The sequence below is a fragment of the Peromyscus eremicus genome, chromosome 23 (assembly GCF_949786415.1).
Source record: "Peromyscus eremicus chromosome 23, PerEre_H2_v1, whole genome shotgun sequence".
NCBI classification, from domain to species: domain Eukaryota; kingdom Metazoa; phylum Chordata; class Mammalia; order Rodentia; family Cricetidae; genus Peromyscus; species Peromyscus eremicus.
Genome location: NC_081438.1, coordinates 35,378,448 through 35,395,779, shown reverse-complemented (window position 1 = coordinate 35,395,779; position 17,332 = coordinate 35,378,448). Strand labels below are relative to the sequence as shown.

The 17,332-nt window shown below is 47.8% G+C and overlaps 1 protein-coding gene across 2 annotated transcripts in view; it reads left to right on the top strand.

Annotated features, from left to right (window-relative positions):
* Nucleotides 1-16,470, top strand: part of Kpna7 (karyopherin subunit alpha 7) — a 20,587-nt gene extending 4,117 nt beyond the window's left edge. Inside the window, exons 5-11 of one of the 2 annotated variants that reach the window (XM_059249832.1) lie at nucleotides 2,366-2,418; nucleotides 3,716-3,798; nucleotides 6,745-7,008; nucleotides 10,749-10,982; nucleotides 11,773-11,955; nucleotides 12,809-12,955; nucleotides 16,426-16,470. In XM_059249832.1, coding sequence (XP_059105815.1) covers nucleotides 2,366-2,418; nucleotides 3,716-3,798; nucleotides 6,745-7,008; nucleotides 10,749-10,982; nucleotides 11,773-11,955; nucleotides 12,809-12,955; nucleotides 16,426-16,470 — 1,009 coding nt within the window. The remainder of the gene's footprint in view (nucleotides 1-2,365; nucleotides 2,419-3,715; nucleotides 3,799-6,744; nucleotides 7,009-10,748; nucleotides 10,983-11,772; nucleotides 11,956-12,808; nucleotides 12,956-16,425) is intronic. The other variant, XM_059249833.1, reaches the window with a different exon arrangement.
* Nucleotides 16,471-17,332: the final 862 nt, after the last annotated feature.

Here is a 17,332-nt window from a genome sequence, read left to right as displayed (position 1 = left end):
GTCCATGGCTCTAATCCTAACACTTGGGAGGTGGAGGCAGAAGGATCAGGAGTTCAAGGTCATCATCTGAGGCCAGCCTGGGGTCCATGAGACCTGTCTCACATAATAAGGGCTGGAGGACAAGTATGAGGACCAGGTTTGGTCCCTAGCTTGCTTGTAATCCCAGCTCAAGAGCAGTAGAGGCAGGTTGATCCCTGGGGTTTGCTTGCCAGCTATTCCATATAAATCAGTGAGCTCTGGTTCAGTAAGAGACCCCATTTCAGAAAAATACGTGATGAAGGAAGATACTAAGACACTCACCATCGACCTCGGGCTTCCACCAGTACATGCTCACACAGACGCGCACATACACATGCTCACACAGATGCACATACACACAAATGTAACAAAAACAAAGCCAGACATGGTGATGCAAGCTTATGATCCCAGCACTTAGGAGACAAGTGACCCTAGAAGCCTGTATCTCCTGTAAATATCACTAAGGGTGTGTGTGTGTAGATATAGATGGTATGCATGCAGAGAGATGGAGAGACAGGGTTTCCTTAGCTTGGAATGAGATATGTTCCCTGAAAAGCCCAGGGTGGTCTGGAAGGTGAATGCTTTATGCCCTGTATGATATGGGAAAACCTAAGGAAGGGAGTTACTGTTGACAAGTTGGAGCCCCTGGATTCCTGGCTGAAATGAATACAAATGTCACTGGGGTGGGAGGGGTGTGTCCCTTGGGATTTTGACAAGTTAAAACCAACCAAGCATTAGTAGTTTTCTAGTTCAGAGAAGCTGCAACCAACTGAGTCAGCACTTAGTTCTCCAGGGACTTCAGAGCCTGAATTAGCTAAGATAGCCAAGAGAATACAAAACAACCACTCTGATTTTTTTTCAGTCCTGGCTGTCCTGGAACTTGCTCTGTAGACCAGGCTGGCCTTGAACTCAGAGATCCTCCTGCCTCTGCCTCCCAAGTGCTGGGATTAAAGGTGTGCGCCACCACCACCCAGCACAACGACCACTTTGAAATGCTTCAGGAAGGCATGTGTCTATGACAGTGGTTGGGTTTGTTTCAATTGCGTCAACAGGAAACCAACGAGACCGAGCACTGGGTGTGACTTAGGCTTTGCCTGTTAATGGCACAAACCAAGACTTCTGAAGGCATCACAGCCGTACACTAGGGCTGGGGATAGGTAGCTTGGACGGTGTTTGCTTAGGATGCAGGAGGCTCTGGGTTTCATCCCCAAGACTATATAAAACTGGGCATGGTGGTGCACATCTCTGATCCCAGCACTTGGAAGGTGGAGGCAGGAGAATCAGGAATTCAAGGACACCCTTGGCTACACACTAAATTTGAGGCCAGCCTGAGATATATAGCGAGTTGCAGGACAGCCAGAGCTACGTCTTGAAAACTACACAGGCTGGAGAATGTTCTGCAGTTTGAGAGCACTGGCTGCTCCTGCAGAAGACCCGGCTCAGTTCCCAGCACCTATGTGGTAGCTCAGGGTCACCTGTAACTGCAGTTCCAGGGATCTGATGGCCCCTTCTAGCCTCCTCAGGTACCAGCAAAGACACGGTACATACATATACTTGCGGGTAAAACACACACATACAATACACATTTGAAAATGAGAAGGTTGGTTCATTAAGAACCAGTAAGATGAGTCAGTGGACAAAAAGTACTTGTCACCAAGCCTGATGACCTTAAGTTCTAGCCTCAGAACCCACATTATGAAAAGACAGAACTGACTCCTAAAAATTGTCCTTTCCCTCCTACATGTACACTGGTATGTGCGTGCGCGCGCACACACACACACACACTCACACACATACATACACACTCAAACATACATACACACAATGCACACTCACACTCACACACATACATACACACTCAAACATACATACACACAATGCACACTCACACTCACACATACATACACACTCATACATATACACACAATGCACACTCACACACACTCACACACATACATACATACATATACACATACTCACACATTCACACATACATACACTCACACACATACCCACTCACACACATATACCCATTTACACATACTCACACATGCATACTCACACACTCACACATACTCATATATACACACTCACACACTCACACATACACACGTGTTAAAAGAATAGTCGGTATATTAAAGACTAGGCAAGGTGATGCAGGACAGTAAGGAGACGAAGACCAATCTAGACTACATCGTGAGTTTGAGGCCAGTGCCAGATACATAACAAGACACTAGCTCACAAAAACAAAGCAAAGCAAAAAACCAACCAACAAACAAACAAAAAAACACCACACACAACAAAAATCCCCCCAAACAAACAAGCAAAAAAAAACACCCCAAAACTGGCCAGACATGAAGGTACATATCTTTAATCCCAGCACTTGGGAGGCAGAGACAAGTGAATCTCTGTGAGTGTGAGGCCAGCCAGCACTACATAGTGAGACCCTGTCTAAAAATAAATAATAGTAAGTGGGTAGGCATGGTAGCACTTGCCTTGCAGCCCAGCACTCAGGAGGCAGAGGCAGGTAAATCTCTGCATTCAGGCCAGCCTGGACAACATATGAGACCCCATCTCAAAAAAAAAAAAAAAAAAAAATTAGCAGACAGGCCCAAACTGGTAATGGCTGATCTTCATCCTCTGTGGACCCAGAGTGTGTTCCGGATTGCATTTGGAAGTGAATGCCCCTTGCCAACCTTCTTTGGGAAAACAGTTTCCTCTACCAGTGTTGGTCTTTCTGAGAGCCAAAATGGTATGAAGCACATCTAGTGTTTACAATTAACTGACCTCCTAGGCAAAGCTCGCTGTCTTCATTTTGTGTCCACGACCTCTGCTTAGACCAGCTGCAGCTGTGCAGTGCCTGCTTGTGGCATTGGGCACATACACCACCCCCACCCCCCACCCCCGGCCACCTAGGAAACCCAGGATCCAGTATACTGTCATTGCAACTACCTGCCTAATATCCCACACTGAATTTAGTCTCTCATTCTTTGTATAGACTTAAAAAAATTACTCATTTATTTGAGGTGGGGGGTGGGGATTATACACATGCCACAGCTCACATGTGGTGGTCTTAGAGGATCACTTTCAAGATTTGGGTCTTCCTTCCACCATACGGGTCCCAGGAATTGAACTCGGGTCATCAGGCTTAGCGGCAAGTGCCTTTTTCCATCGAACTGGATTAGGCATAACTTTTAAAAAATATTTTCTTATATGTATATATGTGTCTCTGTATTGGTGTGTACATGTGAATACAGATGCCCACTGAGGACGGAAGAGAGATCTCACTGGATATAGGCAGTTGTGAGCTGCTTGCCAGAGGTGTTGGGAACCGAACTCAGACACATGATACTCAGATACATGTACTGTTCACCACTGAGCCATCTCTCCAGCCCCATTAAGTATAAACTTTAAAAGTTAGATACCCAATTTGGGTTTCTCCTTGTCCACTCTTTGGGAAGAGTAGATTGAGATGTAGTCCAGGCTGGCTTGTAACTCACTATGTAGACTGGGCTGGCCTTGAACTTAAAGAGATCAACCTGCCTCTGCTTCTTGAGTGCTGGGCTCGAAGGTGTATGCCCAGATCTTTCATCTCATGCTCTCTTCCATTTGTAGGTGATGGCCCAGAATTCAGAGACAATATAATTTCCAACAATGCCATCCCGAGACTGATCTACATGCTCTCTTCCATTTGTAGGTGATGGCCCAGAATTCAGAGACAATATAATTTCCAACAATGCCATCCCAAGACTGATCAATCTTATTTCGACAAACATACCAGTGAGTGTATTTGCTTATTTATTCATTTACTTACTTGCATTTCATTTATTGTGTGTGTGTGTGTGTGTGTGTGTGTGTGTGTGTGTGTGTGTACATATGTGTGCACTTGTAGGGTACAATTTTTCTCCTTCCACTATGGGACCAAGGGATTGAACTCAGATTGCCCCACTCAGTAACAAGTATTTTTTACCTGCTGAGCTGTCTTGCAGCATCTTGTGATTTTTTTTTTCTTTTGAGACAGAGTCTCACATGTTCATGTCAGGCCTCAAACTCACTATGTAGTTAAGGACGACCTTGAACTTCTGATCTCCCTGTCTCTATCTCATCTTACTAGTGGTAGGGTTACAGGTGTACACCACCATACCAGGTTTATGTGGTACCGAGGATGGGACCCAGGGCTTCATGAGCACTAAGTAAGCACTCTACCAACTAAGTCACATGTCCAGCCCAAGAGGACGCATTTGAATACTCACAAAAGAACCATGTGAGACAAGAGGCTAAAAACTGTCATTGTATGACTCTTCATGGAAAACATTGCCAACCCCTGGCCTGGAGTGGGAAGAAGGCCTGGGATTGGGCCCTTGGGCCTCAAATGTTGGACATCAGGTAGGAAGCTGACCATGCTACACAGGTGATCTCAGCCCTCAAGAAGCTGCGCAGAAGGATTGCAAGTTCAAGGTCAGCCTGGGCTGCAGAAGGAGGCCCTGCCTCATCTGCTCTGACAAATGGGAGTGGGGTAGTGGCTGGAGAGTTGTCAAGGGAAGATTGGATGCCGAGGGATTGATGGTCTTGGATTCTGTTTCCACACTGGTCACGGGGGTCTCGGGGGCAGAATATTTGGGAGAGAAAGTGATGAGACCCAGAGGCAGAGCTGAAGAATATTCTTTTTTTTTTTTTTATTAGTGGTTTTGCCTGCATGTATGTGTGAGGGTGTCAGGTCTTAGAGTTACAGACAGTTATGAGCTGCCATGTGGATGCTGGGAATTGAACCCAGGACCTCTGGAAGAGCAGTCAGTGCTCTTAACCACTGATCCATCTCTCCAGCCCCAAGAATATTCTTAACAAGATCAGAAATATGGCTGAGCATGGGGGCTCACTCAGGAGGCGAAGGAAGGAGGGCTGTCAGGAGTTTGAGGCCCGGGCTGACACAATGCTCGATGGGTGAAGGTGCTTGCCACCAAGGCTGAGGACCTGAATTCAACCCTCAGAACCCACATGGTGGAAGGGGAGAACTGACTCCCACAGGACAGCATGGCACAAGCTCGCTCACTCACAAACATAAATGTAATTTAAAAATGTTTTGAAGCTGCCTGAGCTCTATGGTAAAAACCTTGTCTCAAAAGAAACAAAGAAAAAAGAAAAGGAAGGGAAGGGAAGGGAGATGGGCTGGATGTAATAGAGCAGGTCTGTAATCCCTGTTATTTGGGAGGCTGAGGCAGGAAAATCTCAAGTTCAAGGGCTGCTTGGGCAATTTAGTAGCACCATGTCTGAAAATAAAAAGTTAAAAGGACTAGAAATGGAGCTGCAGGGATGGGTCGGGGTCAAGAGCAATCACTGCTCTTCCAGAGGACCTGAGTTCAGTTCCTAGTGGGCACATTAGCTGGCTCACAACAGTCTACAATTTCAACTCTAGGGAGTTTGATGCCCTCTTCTGGCCTCCACAGGTACCTACACTTACGTGGCATATATACACACACACACACACACCAATAGAAATAATTCTAAAAAAAAAGAGCCGGGTAGTGGTGCATGCCTTTAATCCCAGCACTCAGAAGTCAGAGGCAGGCAGATCTCTTGAGTTGGAGGCTAGCCTGTGAATTCCAGGAGAACCAAGGCTACACGGAGAAATCCTGTCTTGAAAAACCAAGAAAAGGAAAAGAGATGTAGCACAGTGGTAACATGCTTGCTTAGCATACACAAGACCCTGGGCTCAATTGCTAACACCACATGTATGACATGAATTATTATGGCAGGCCATTAGCATCATAGATGGCAAGAAGACCAAATAATCCCTGAGTTTGTTTGTGACGTAGTTTGTTTGTCAGCCTCAAACTCAACAATCTCTCTGCTTCCATCATGGCTGAGATTATAGACTTGTGTGTCCGCACTCAGCCGCTTGATAATTTTTGTCAGTGAAAGTGAAATCAAGGGCTGGGAGATGGCTCAGTGGGTTAAGTACTTGCGGTGCAAGTGTGGGGACCTGAGTTCAAATCCCGAGTACCCACATAATGCCAGGTTCACTAGCACATGCCTGTAATCCCAGTATTCAGACAGTGAAGTGGGAGGTGGAAACAGGAGAAGCCCTGGAAGTTGGCGGGCTAGCAAGCCTGGTGTACACAAGCCCAAAGAGTGAACCACAGAGACCCTGTCTCAAACAACGGGAAATGGAAAGCGAGGTTCCCTTGACCACCACGGGTGTGTTGTGACGCAGGCTTACATGCACTTACACCCACTGTAACACTGTCAGACCACTAGGCTAGGGGACCAGTGAGAGGGCTCAGCAGTCAAGGGCACCTGCTGCTCTTGCATAGGACCTGAGTTCAGTGCCCAGCACCCCTGTGCGGTGGATGGCAACTGTCTGTAACTCCAGCTCAAGGGGACAGGGGATCCATTCCATTTTCTGGCCTCCATGAGCATGTGTACACACATGCTCACACACCCAAACGCAGACCCTCAGCTATACACATAAATATAAATAAAATCTTAAAATAATTGAGTCATCTGTTGAGTGGGGAAAGGCATTGTGAGGAATACAAAGGAACCTTCATGTGACATTTAAATATTTAAATATAAAACTCATTGTATTTGCCCCTGACACAGATCACTGCCTGAAATGAGTTCATTTTGATGCTCAAATGCTTTGGTCTGTGCTAACCAATAGTATCGATCAGGGTTGGGAAGGGCACGCCACCATTTACATTTTGTCTCCTTTGCACCCCATCACAGATCACATTTCTTCGGAACATCACATGGACTTTGTCTAATCTGTGCCGAAACAAAAACCCGTACCCCTGCGAGCAGGCTGTGATGCAGATGCTGCCCACTCTCTCTCAGCTCTTGCAGCATCATGATAACGAGATCCTCTCAGACACCTGCTGGGCCCTGTCCTACCTCACCGAGGGCCACAATGAGCGCATCCATCGTGTGGTGGCCATGGGGGTCCTGCCCAGGCTCGTAGAGCTCATGACCAGCTCGGAACTCATTATCTTGGTAAACATCACCCCGGGTCTCGCCTGTCTTTGCAAGAGGCTTCAGACTAGAGTGTGTGGGTGCCACGGCCTCAGCTCAGAGTGCCTGCCGAGCCTGCACAAGGCCCTGGTTCCATCCCCAGCACTGTATAAACCAGGCTTGGTAGAACACGCCTATGATCTTGGCACTGGGGAAATGGAGGCAGGAAGATGAGAAATTCAAGGTTATGCTTGGCTGCACAGTGAGTTCAAGGCTAGTCTGAACTATGTGACACCATGTCTCAAAAAACAAAAAACAGATTAGATCATGAGTCAGATTCACCACGTTAGGTGCTCATCTCCACCTCCCTCCCTAGGTCTTCTGTGTCAGGTTCTCATCTTGTCTCCCACCCCAAGTCTTCTGTGTCGGGTTCTCATCTCTGTCTCCCACCCCAGGTCTTCTGTGTCAGGTTCTCATCTCTGTCTCCCACCCCAGGTCTTCTGTGTCAGGTTCTCATCTCTGTCTCCCACCCCAGGTCTTCTGTGTCGGGTGCTCATCTCCACCTCCCACCCCAGATCTTCTGTGTCGGGTTCTCATCTCCGTCTCCCACCCCAGGTCTTCCTGTGTCAGATTCTCATCTCCACCTCCCACCCCAGGTCTTCTGTGTCGGGTGCTCATCTCCACCTCCCACCCCAGGTCTTCTGTGTCAGATTCTCATCTCCACCTCCCACCCCAGGTCTTCCTGTCACCTGAAGCCCAGGTTGTCACCTGTAAGTCTCTGCTCTTTGAGAATTTCTCACTAAACTCTCAGCTAAGTTTCCATCTCAGAACCGAGCGGGAGTTAAAGAACTTGGTTTTCCCACCTGGAGAGCAGCGCGTGGACTGCTTATGACCCTCCCACCCGGGGCCTTTCTCACATCTTTTCCTACTGTTCTGCTGGCTCTAGCTTGAGTAAGTTGGTTTATTGTCTCTTTCTCCTTCTCCACCCCGTGTGTGTGTGTGCGTGTGTAGAGATGGAAACAGAAATGGAGAGGGACACACACACACACACACAGACAGGCAGAGAGGAGAGAGAAAGGGCGGGGTGGGCAGAGAGAGAAGGGGCAGAGAGAGGGAAGGGGCAGAGAGAGGGAAGGGGCAGAGAGAGGGAAGGGGCAGAGAAAGGGAAGGGGCAGAGGGAGAAAGAGGGGAGGGGAGAAATCAGAGCTGAGAGGGAGTGTAGAGGGAGAGGCAGAGAGGGAGAAAGAGACAGAGGCACAGAGAGAGGGGGAGGGGGAGAGGTCTGAGAGATGGAGGAGGGAGAGAGATGAAGAGGAGAGAGAGATGGAGGGAGGGAGAGAGAGATGGAGGGAGGGAGAGAGAGATGGAGGGAGGGAGAGAGAGATGGAGGGAGGGAGAGAGAGATGGAGGGAGGGAGAGAGAGATGGAGGGAGGGAGAGAGAGAGAGGCAGAGACACACACAGAGGCAGAGACACAGACAGAGGCAGAGACACAGACAGAGGCAGAGACACAGACAGAGGCAGAGACACAGACACACACATACAGGGAGAGAGACTCAGAAAGAAGCACAGAGAAAGAAAGAGACACAGACAGAGAAACCCACACAGAGATAGATGACAGAGAGATAGATAGGTGAGTGAGAGACAGATGATGACAGAGAAATAGATGATGATGAGAGAGAGAGAGAGAGAGAGAGAGAGAGAGAGAGAGAGAGAGAGAGAAAGACAGACACACACACACATACACACACACAGCAACGGGGGGTGGGGAGACCAGAGACAGACACACAGACAGATAAACACACATGCAGAGAGAAAGACACAATGGACAGAGACACACAAACACAGAAACAGACAGACAGACACACAGAGATGAACAGACAGTGTCTCACTGTAGCACCGGTTGGCCTGGACTTTATTATGTAGACCTGACACCAAACTCACAGATCTCCCTGCCTGTGTTTCTTGTTGTTGTTGTTGTTGTTGTTGTTGTTATTGGTTGTTGTTTTTGTTTTTTTACAACATAGAGTCATATGTAGCCCAAGCTGGCCTGGGCCTCAGTCTCTGGCTGAGAACCCCAGACTCTGGATCCTCTCTGCCTCTTCCTCCCCAGTGCTGGGACTCCAGCTATGCCACTGTGTCTGGCTCCATTCTACCTTGACCTCTCTCAGTCGCTCTATTTTTATTGTATCACATACATCTTTAGCAGCCATCTTTGCTGAGATTACCATAGTATTTTCCAGATGATGCCAAGTGAGCTTGGTGATAATACTTGGGGGCAGGGAGAGTGAAGAACATCAGGAGAGAAGTAGCCAGGCCCAGTGTTGAATGCATGTAACTGCACTTGGGAGGCTGAGAGAAAGATCACAACTATGAGGCTAGCCTGGGCTCCACAAGGAGACCCAGTCTCAAAAAAAAAAAAAAAAAAAAAACCTTTAAACATTTATGTATTTACTATGTGTGGGGTGATATAGCATATACCATGATGCATGTGGGGGGCAGTGGGCAGAGGACAATTGCCATTCTCTCCTTCATGTGGGCCCAGGGAAGCCAGCTCGGATCATCAGGCCTGAGACTACAGACACCTTTACCCATGTACCATCTCACCTTCCCAAGAAATGAACTTTTAATAGAAGTGCTGACGCCCAGCTGGTAGTACCTGGACAAGGCTGTAGTAACTAGTCCACCCCTCATGGAATGGCGGGTTAGCCTGATAGCGTAGGAAAACCCAGCCCTCTTGGTAGCCTTCACTGGGGGCTGCCACCACAGCACAAAGAAAGCCAAATACATCTGCATTCAGCTCTCCTGAGGTGCTTGTCACCTCCGACTCTATCACAGACCCACCCTGGGGACCCTCCGATCCTGGGTGCTCATTGGCTCCAGTTAAATGTACAGCAGGAGCCTGGAGCCAGCATGAATACGAAGGCACCGTAGACTCCACAATCGGAGCGGAATTTTCCCCAGTTGAATTTAGGAAGGTGGACATGCAGTGCACACCTGTGATCCTAGCAGAGGCTGAGAAAGGATTGTGAGTTCAAGGCCAGGGCTAGGGATGATGCTCAGTTGATAAGTGCGCACCCAGCACTCAGGAAATCCTGGGTTCCATCCCCAGTACTGTGGATGTGGTGGAGCACACCCATAATCCCTGCACTCGGGGTAGAGGCAGGAGGATCAGGGAGTTCAAGGTCATCCTCAGCTACATACTGAGTTTGAGACCAGTGTGGGGTGAGACTTTGTCTCAAAAAAAAAGGGACAGGATCACAAGCTCAGTGTCCTTGGCTACATAATGAATTCGAGACAACTTGAACTTACATGAGAGACCCTGTCACAAAACCCCTAAACAAAAACAGGACAGCAGAGTGTTTTCTTTTTTCTTTTAAACAGAGTCTCCTGTAGTCCAGGCTAGCCTTATTAAATTCATTATACAGCCAAGAAAGACCTTGAGCTTTGGGACCTCCTGGCTCCATCTCCCATGTGCAGGGATTAAAGGTGTGTGGCACCATACTACACAGAACATGCCAGGCAAGTACTCTACCACCAGCTATACACCCAGCCCCCAGTATAACATCATTTTCTGATGTGTCCGTCCCTTACCTACCCACCTTGCCTCAGAGCTTTGGGGGAGCTATCAAGCACTTGAAACTATGTAAAAGCAGCTGTGGCTATGCTGACCAACGAAAACACCGCAAACTTCCAGACATTTCTGAGCACAGCACTCAGCGTGTGACTCACCTGTAAAGTGACACATTGGCAAGACTCAGACACCTTTCCTGGTCCTTCCAGACCCCTTCTCTCCGCACTGTGGGCAACATTGTCACGGGAACGGAACAGCAGACCCAGATGGCCATCGACGCTGGCATGCTGAAGGTACTGGGCCAGCTTCTGAGACACCCCAAGTCCTCTATCCAGAAGGAAGCTGCCTGGGCCATGAGCAATGTGGCCGCTGGACCAAAACACCACATCCAGCAGCTGATCATGTATAACCTGCTGCCTCCGTTGGTAGCCCTACTAAAGAACGTAAGTGGCAGCGCTGGGGAGGGTCTGTAAAGTGTCGGCTTTACAGCATGAGGACTTGAGTTCAATCCCCAGCATCCACATGAGAGAATCAGAAGTTCAAGGTCACTGGTGGCTACACTGTGCTTGTAAAGCCAATTGAGCCACAAGGGACCCTGTCAAAGAAAAGGAAAGGAAAAAAAATGTCCCAAGGGAGTCAGTCTGCCTACTTGGTAGCTCTGTTCAGGTGCTGTATTCTGATGAATTGAAGGCAGGATGTCAGGGCAGGGGGTACAGATTTCATTTGTAAGTTCAGCTCTCACCGTCGGACCTAGGGAGTGAGGCAGGTCAACACCAGGTCTGGTGGCACACACCTGTAATCCTAACGTTCCGGGGACTGCAACAGGAGGCTTGCAAACTGAAGGCCAGCCTAAGCTACATAGTGAGTTCCAGGGTAGCCTGAGCTATATAGTGAAACCCTATTTTTAAAAGCTTAAATAAAATAAGACTGAAGGTGTGGCTCAGTTGGCAGAGTGCTTGCCTACCGTACACAAAGCCCTGGGACTGATTGCCGGGACCACATAAACCAGGCATGGTGATACTCATCACAAGGATAGCGTTCGGGAAGTAAAGGTAGGAGGGTCAGATGTTCAAGGTCCTCCTTTCTCTATAGCAAGTTGGGGGCGAGTCTGGGCTACACAAGAACGTGTCCCCAAAAATGTGTAAAACACAACAACAACAAAGTGAATCAAGTCAGCGTCACTTTATGATGGCCTTTGGGTGCTGTAGAGAATGTTAGCCTCTGTCTTCGCAGGCAGAATTCAGAGTGCAGAAAGAAGCCGTGTGGACCGTGGCTAACTTCGCAACAGGGGCCTCCCAGAGCCAGTTGACCATGCTTTTCCACTCAGGAGTCTTGGGGCCGCTGCTGAACCTGCTCACTGCTCCAGACATGAAGATCGTTGCCATCATCCTGGACATTATTTCTTTCCTCTTCCAGGTGAGCTGTTCTGAACAGGGTGTGCTTGTCATACCAACACTTAGGAGGTGGAGGTAGGAGGATCAGGAGTTGAGGTTATTATGTCCAGCCACATAGCCAAGTTCAAGGCTAGCCTGGGCTACGTGAAACCCAGTCTTAGTAATTTCTAGAGTCCTGTAATGCTTATCTAGACTTTTTTTTGTTACTTGTTTTGGTTTTGGTTTTTGAGACAGGGTTTCTCTATGAAACAGCTCTAACTGTCCTGGAACTTCCTCTGTAGACCAGGCTAGCCTTGGATTTCATAGAGATCCACCTGCCTCTGCCTTCCGATTAAAGGCATGTACCACCACCGCCTGGCTTACACTTGGTTTTTATTAAATATTTTTCATAGTTTTTCACTTTGAATTCTTTAGTGCTTTGGACAAAAGCATTTTTATATTTATTACATTTGTATTCTCTAATGTTGAACACATTTTGAGTAGAAAAGTGAGTGAGTGAATGAATGAATGAATGAATGTGTGAACAAGTGAATTCATGAATGTATTTGTGAGTGAATGGATTTATGGATGATTTTGTGAATGAATGACTTCATGGGTAACTTTGTGAATAAATGAATTCATGAATGATTTTGTGAATAAATGCATGTATGCGTGCATGATTGAGTAAATGAATCAATGAAATGAGAGGGAAATCTTGGCATTTCCAATGGGTCTGTGACCACCCCTGCTGGAACAGGTATGTCTCCACATAGGAACGCTCCCTTAGGGCCAGCCAGATGAAGCCAACACCCCTCCCACCCCCACCCCCCACCCCCCACCCCCTGCAGCACACTCTGGGTCTGAGGGTCTCTTCGCTGGTCCCCATCTATCCTCAGGAGGCCGATAGGCTGCATGAGAAGGAAAAGATGTATCTCCTGATGGAAGAGGTCGGTGGCATTGAAAAAATTGAGTCCTTACAGCTCCACCAGAATTGCCACGTTAGTCGGAGCGCACTGAACATCATTGAGAAACATTTTGGTGAGGTGAGTCACTGGTGGCCATGCTTCCAATTCTATCGCTATGAACCCGGCAATCACTCAGGTTGACCTCTCTCCCTGCGCTCTTATGAATTTAGCTGGCTGCCTTCCTGGTTCCTGTTCTGCAGGTGGCCTTTGAGCATCAAGAAGCTTGTCTGTGAGCCAGGAGGTGGTTCAGCTGGCCGGGGGCTTGCTGTGCAAGCATGAGGACTTGAGGTTGAACCCATGTTAAAAAAAAAAAAAATCCAGGCATGTTGAACCATGTTTGTAATCCCAGTCTAGCCAATGGAGTTCCAATCCAGCAAGAGATCCTGTCTCACAAAACAAAAAAACCACGTGGAAGGGCTAGCAAGATGGATCAGTGTCGTGTTAGAGTTTCTACTGCTACGATGAAACACCATGACCAAAAACAAGCCGGAGAAGAAAGGGTTATTTAGCTTACACTTCCACATCACTGTTCAGCAAGGAAGGAAACCAGGACAGGAACTCACGCAGGGCAGGAACCCAGAGGCAGGGGCCGCTGCAGAGGCCATAGAGAAGTGCTGCTTACTGGCTTGTTCTTCATGACTTGCTCAGCCTGCTTTCTTATAGAACCCAGGACCACCAGGGATAGCACCACTCACAATGGGCAGGCCCTTTCCCATTAATCACCAATTAAGAAAATGCCCTATAGGTTTGCCTACAGGCTGATTTTAAGGAAGCGTTTTCTTCTTTCTTTTCTCTTCTTTTTTCTTTTCTTTTCTTTTTTCTTTTCTTTCCTTCTTTCCTTCCTTCCTTCCTTTTTTTTTTTCAAGACAGGGTTTCTCTGTGTAGCCTTGGTTTTCTTGGAACTTGCTCTTTAGACCAGGATGGCCTCAAATACAGAGATCCGCCTGGCTCTGCCTCCCGAGTGCTGGGATCAAAGGTGTGCGCCACCACAGACTGTCTATATCAGACTTTTTAATATGGGTCCTGGAGTGCTGGGATTAAAGGCATGCACCACCACCGCCTAGTTGGAGGCATTTTCTTAATTGAAGTTCCCTCCTCTCAAATGGTTCTAGTCTTTGACAAACTGACATAGAACTGTCCAGCACAGCTAGGTAAAGGCATTTCACGCTGTCCAGCTTGACAACTCAAGTTCAATTCCTGGGACTCACACAGTAGGAGAGAAACGGTTCCTGAAAGCAGTTGTTGACCTCATACATGTTGTGGGACATACACCCCTCACCCTCTTACACACACACACACACACACACACACACACACACCCCTCACTCTCTTACACACACACACACACGTACACACACACACCCCTCACTCTCTTACACACACACACACACACACACACACACACACACACACACACGACCTGCACAGCTCTCAAGGAATGACAACTAGGCTGACCTTTGGCCTCCCTAGTGCACACAAAGCCAGTCTACACCCACGGGAGTTTATCTTTGTTTCTATAAAACTGTCTCTTTTTTTTTTTTTTTGCCACTTTTGTTGGAGCGGGGGTGGGGTGGGGGATGGGAAGGGAAGAGACAGGGAGCTGAAGATGATTTTCTAGCTAAGAATGCAAACAATGCAGTCTGGCCCAGCTTTTGGAAAATCATTTTGCCACCGACTGCATTTTGTCTTTTTCTGGAATACATAGTTTGGGGATGAGTTATTCCACAAAATATCTGAGTTGTCTGCCACTTCGGGAAATGGGGATCACGATAACAGTTTTCATAAAGATCAGTTGAGTGGTAAAATATACATAACATAAAGTGATCTGGGGGCAATGACCCTGGACTGTAACCCCAGTACTCAGGAAGTAAAGACAAGAGGGTCAGGAGTTCAAGGCTATCCTTGGCTGCATAGTGAGTTCAAGGCCGTGGGGACTTTGGAGACATGGTTGGTTGGTAAAGTGTTTGCCAGACCAGCACAAGGGTCTGAGCTACAGCCCAGCCTCCGTGTAAAAAGCTGGGCCTGGCATGTCCACTTGTAAAGCCGTCATTTGGAAGGCAGAGATGGGCTGAAGGCCATCCAGTCTATCGGGACTAGATAGTTCCAGATTCAATGAGAGACACTGTCTCAAAAAGCTAAGGTGGAGAGTGATTGAGGAAGACACGTAAAGTCAACTTTCAGTCTCTGTAAACATAAGTGCACATGAACATTTGCACACATGTAGACACACATACCACGTATACACACAAAGCCAGTTACAAAGGGACAAATCTTGTTTGATTCCACTCCTGTGAAGGCCTGAGAGTGAGCAAACTCGTAGCAACAGAAAATAGAGAGTGGCGGGTCCCAGGGGGTTGGGTGGGGTAGAAGATGTGTCAGTGTTAAATGAGGTCAGAGGGTTTCACTTCAGTTTGGGAAGATGGAGATGGGTGGAGGTGACGCGTTCACTTCACACATATTCTCAACGGCAGCAAATTCTGCTTAAGAGTCCTTAAGATGAAACTGGTCAAGTGGATGGGTGTGTGAAGTTGACTGCTGCCTAACCTATGATCTGAGTTCAATCCCCAGGAACGACTTAGTGAAAGAGCCGACCTGTCCTCCAACTTCCACCCATGCTGGGGAATGGGTACATGTGCATGCTCTCACACACACACATGAACATAACACTTTGTTAAAATGACGCTGAACCCAGTGATGGGGTCCACATCTGTAATCCTAGCAGATACTCGGGCAGCAGAAGCAGGTATAGCAGGATTTTAGGCCAGCCTAGGTTACATGAGAATCTCTCTGAAAAAAGCCAAGTCAGACATGGTGGTGTATGTCTGTAATCCTAGGATGAGGAGGGCTGAGAGTTAGAGGCCAGTCTGGGCTACATAAGAAGACCCCAACTTAAAAAAAAATAGACTTTTGTTGTCTGTATTTTACCACTGCACAGCTATGTTTAGTGTCTATCCTAAGCCCTCTCAAATGCTGGGATTCCAGGTCTGTGTGTCCTGCCATCTTTTATGTCTGTCGAATAGTTCAGTCATAAAGTGCTTGCCTTGGGATGTGAAGGCCTGAGTTCAGTCTCCAGCACCCACATAAAAGCCAGGCGTGATAGCACGCACTTGTCACCCCAGCGCTGGGGAAGCGAGGACAAGGGGGTGTCTGGGGCTTGGTGGCCAGCCAGCCTAGTCTAATGAGTGAGCCCCAGGCCACTGAGATCTTATCTCAAGCAAGGTGAGAGCTGCAGAGGTGACTCAGTGGTTATGAGCACATACCGCTCTTGCAGAGGACCTGAGTTCAGTTCCCAGCACACTCATTAGGTGACTCACAGCTGCCTGGACCTGCTGTTCCCCACAGCCCTTCCCCGACAACTGCTCCCCACCCCCTAAGCCCATCCTAAGAAGTATTTGGATGATTTGTGTCTTGAGGGGCCTCAAGGTGACTTGAGATAAGTTCTAGAATTCACTGGAACCAATTCTAGTCCAGCTGGGCCATTAGAGTCAAAGGTGTTGTGATAGCATGCTGGTGACCTGAGGCGTAACAGCGTCTGTTCTTCCTTAAAGGAAGAAGATGGTGACATTTTCCCCAATCCTGGGCTGAGAGTGTGAATACGTGAAGCATTTAAAAGAGAGATCTCTCACAGCTTCACCATGACCAAGCAATACAGGGCTGATGTCGTCTTTGAGAAGCACCATGTAAACTTTGTTCATCACATGTAAAGCTTTTAAAACTTAATAAAATGTTCAACACTTTTCACTTATGTATGGTTTCATGTCACTTTTCTTGTTAGGATCAAGTACCCAACAAAAACAACTTCAGGAAAGATTTGGTCATGGCTTGAGGGTACTGTCTGGCATGGTGGCAGGAGCCCGAGGCAGCCTCTCACAGTGCACCCATCCTCCTGAAGCAGAGAGAGATGGACGCTGGTGCTTAGCTCACCGTCTCCTTTTTATCCAGACTGGGACCCCAGCCCATGGGCTAGTGCTACCTGAGTTCAGAAGGAGTCCTCCCACCTCAGTTGACCTGATCTAAAAACATCTTACACGGGGGCTGAGGAGATGGTTCAGTGGTTAGTGTTTGCTGTGCAGTCAGGAGAACTGGAGTTCGGATCCCCAGACATTCATGGAAATGCCAGCTGGATGTGGCAGGCTGCTTGTAATTCCAGACTTGGAAGGTGGACCTGGGATCCCCAGAGTGAGCAAGCTAGCCACGAACTTGACTGAAAAACCTTGCTTCAATGAATAGGTTGGAAAAGTAGTGGGGGCTGACTCCTTACATTTACTTCAGGCCTCCACGTGTTTGCACAGACGCATATGTGCACAGCCCACGTACAAAATGTAAAGAAAAAATAATGTCCCATAGACACACCTAGAGCTTTATCCTAGGTGACCCTAGGTCCCATCAAGGTAACGATATTAACCATCAGAGATTAGGATCGTTTAAACTTATTTTAAATTTTTCATTGTGTAT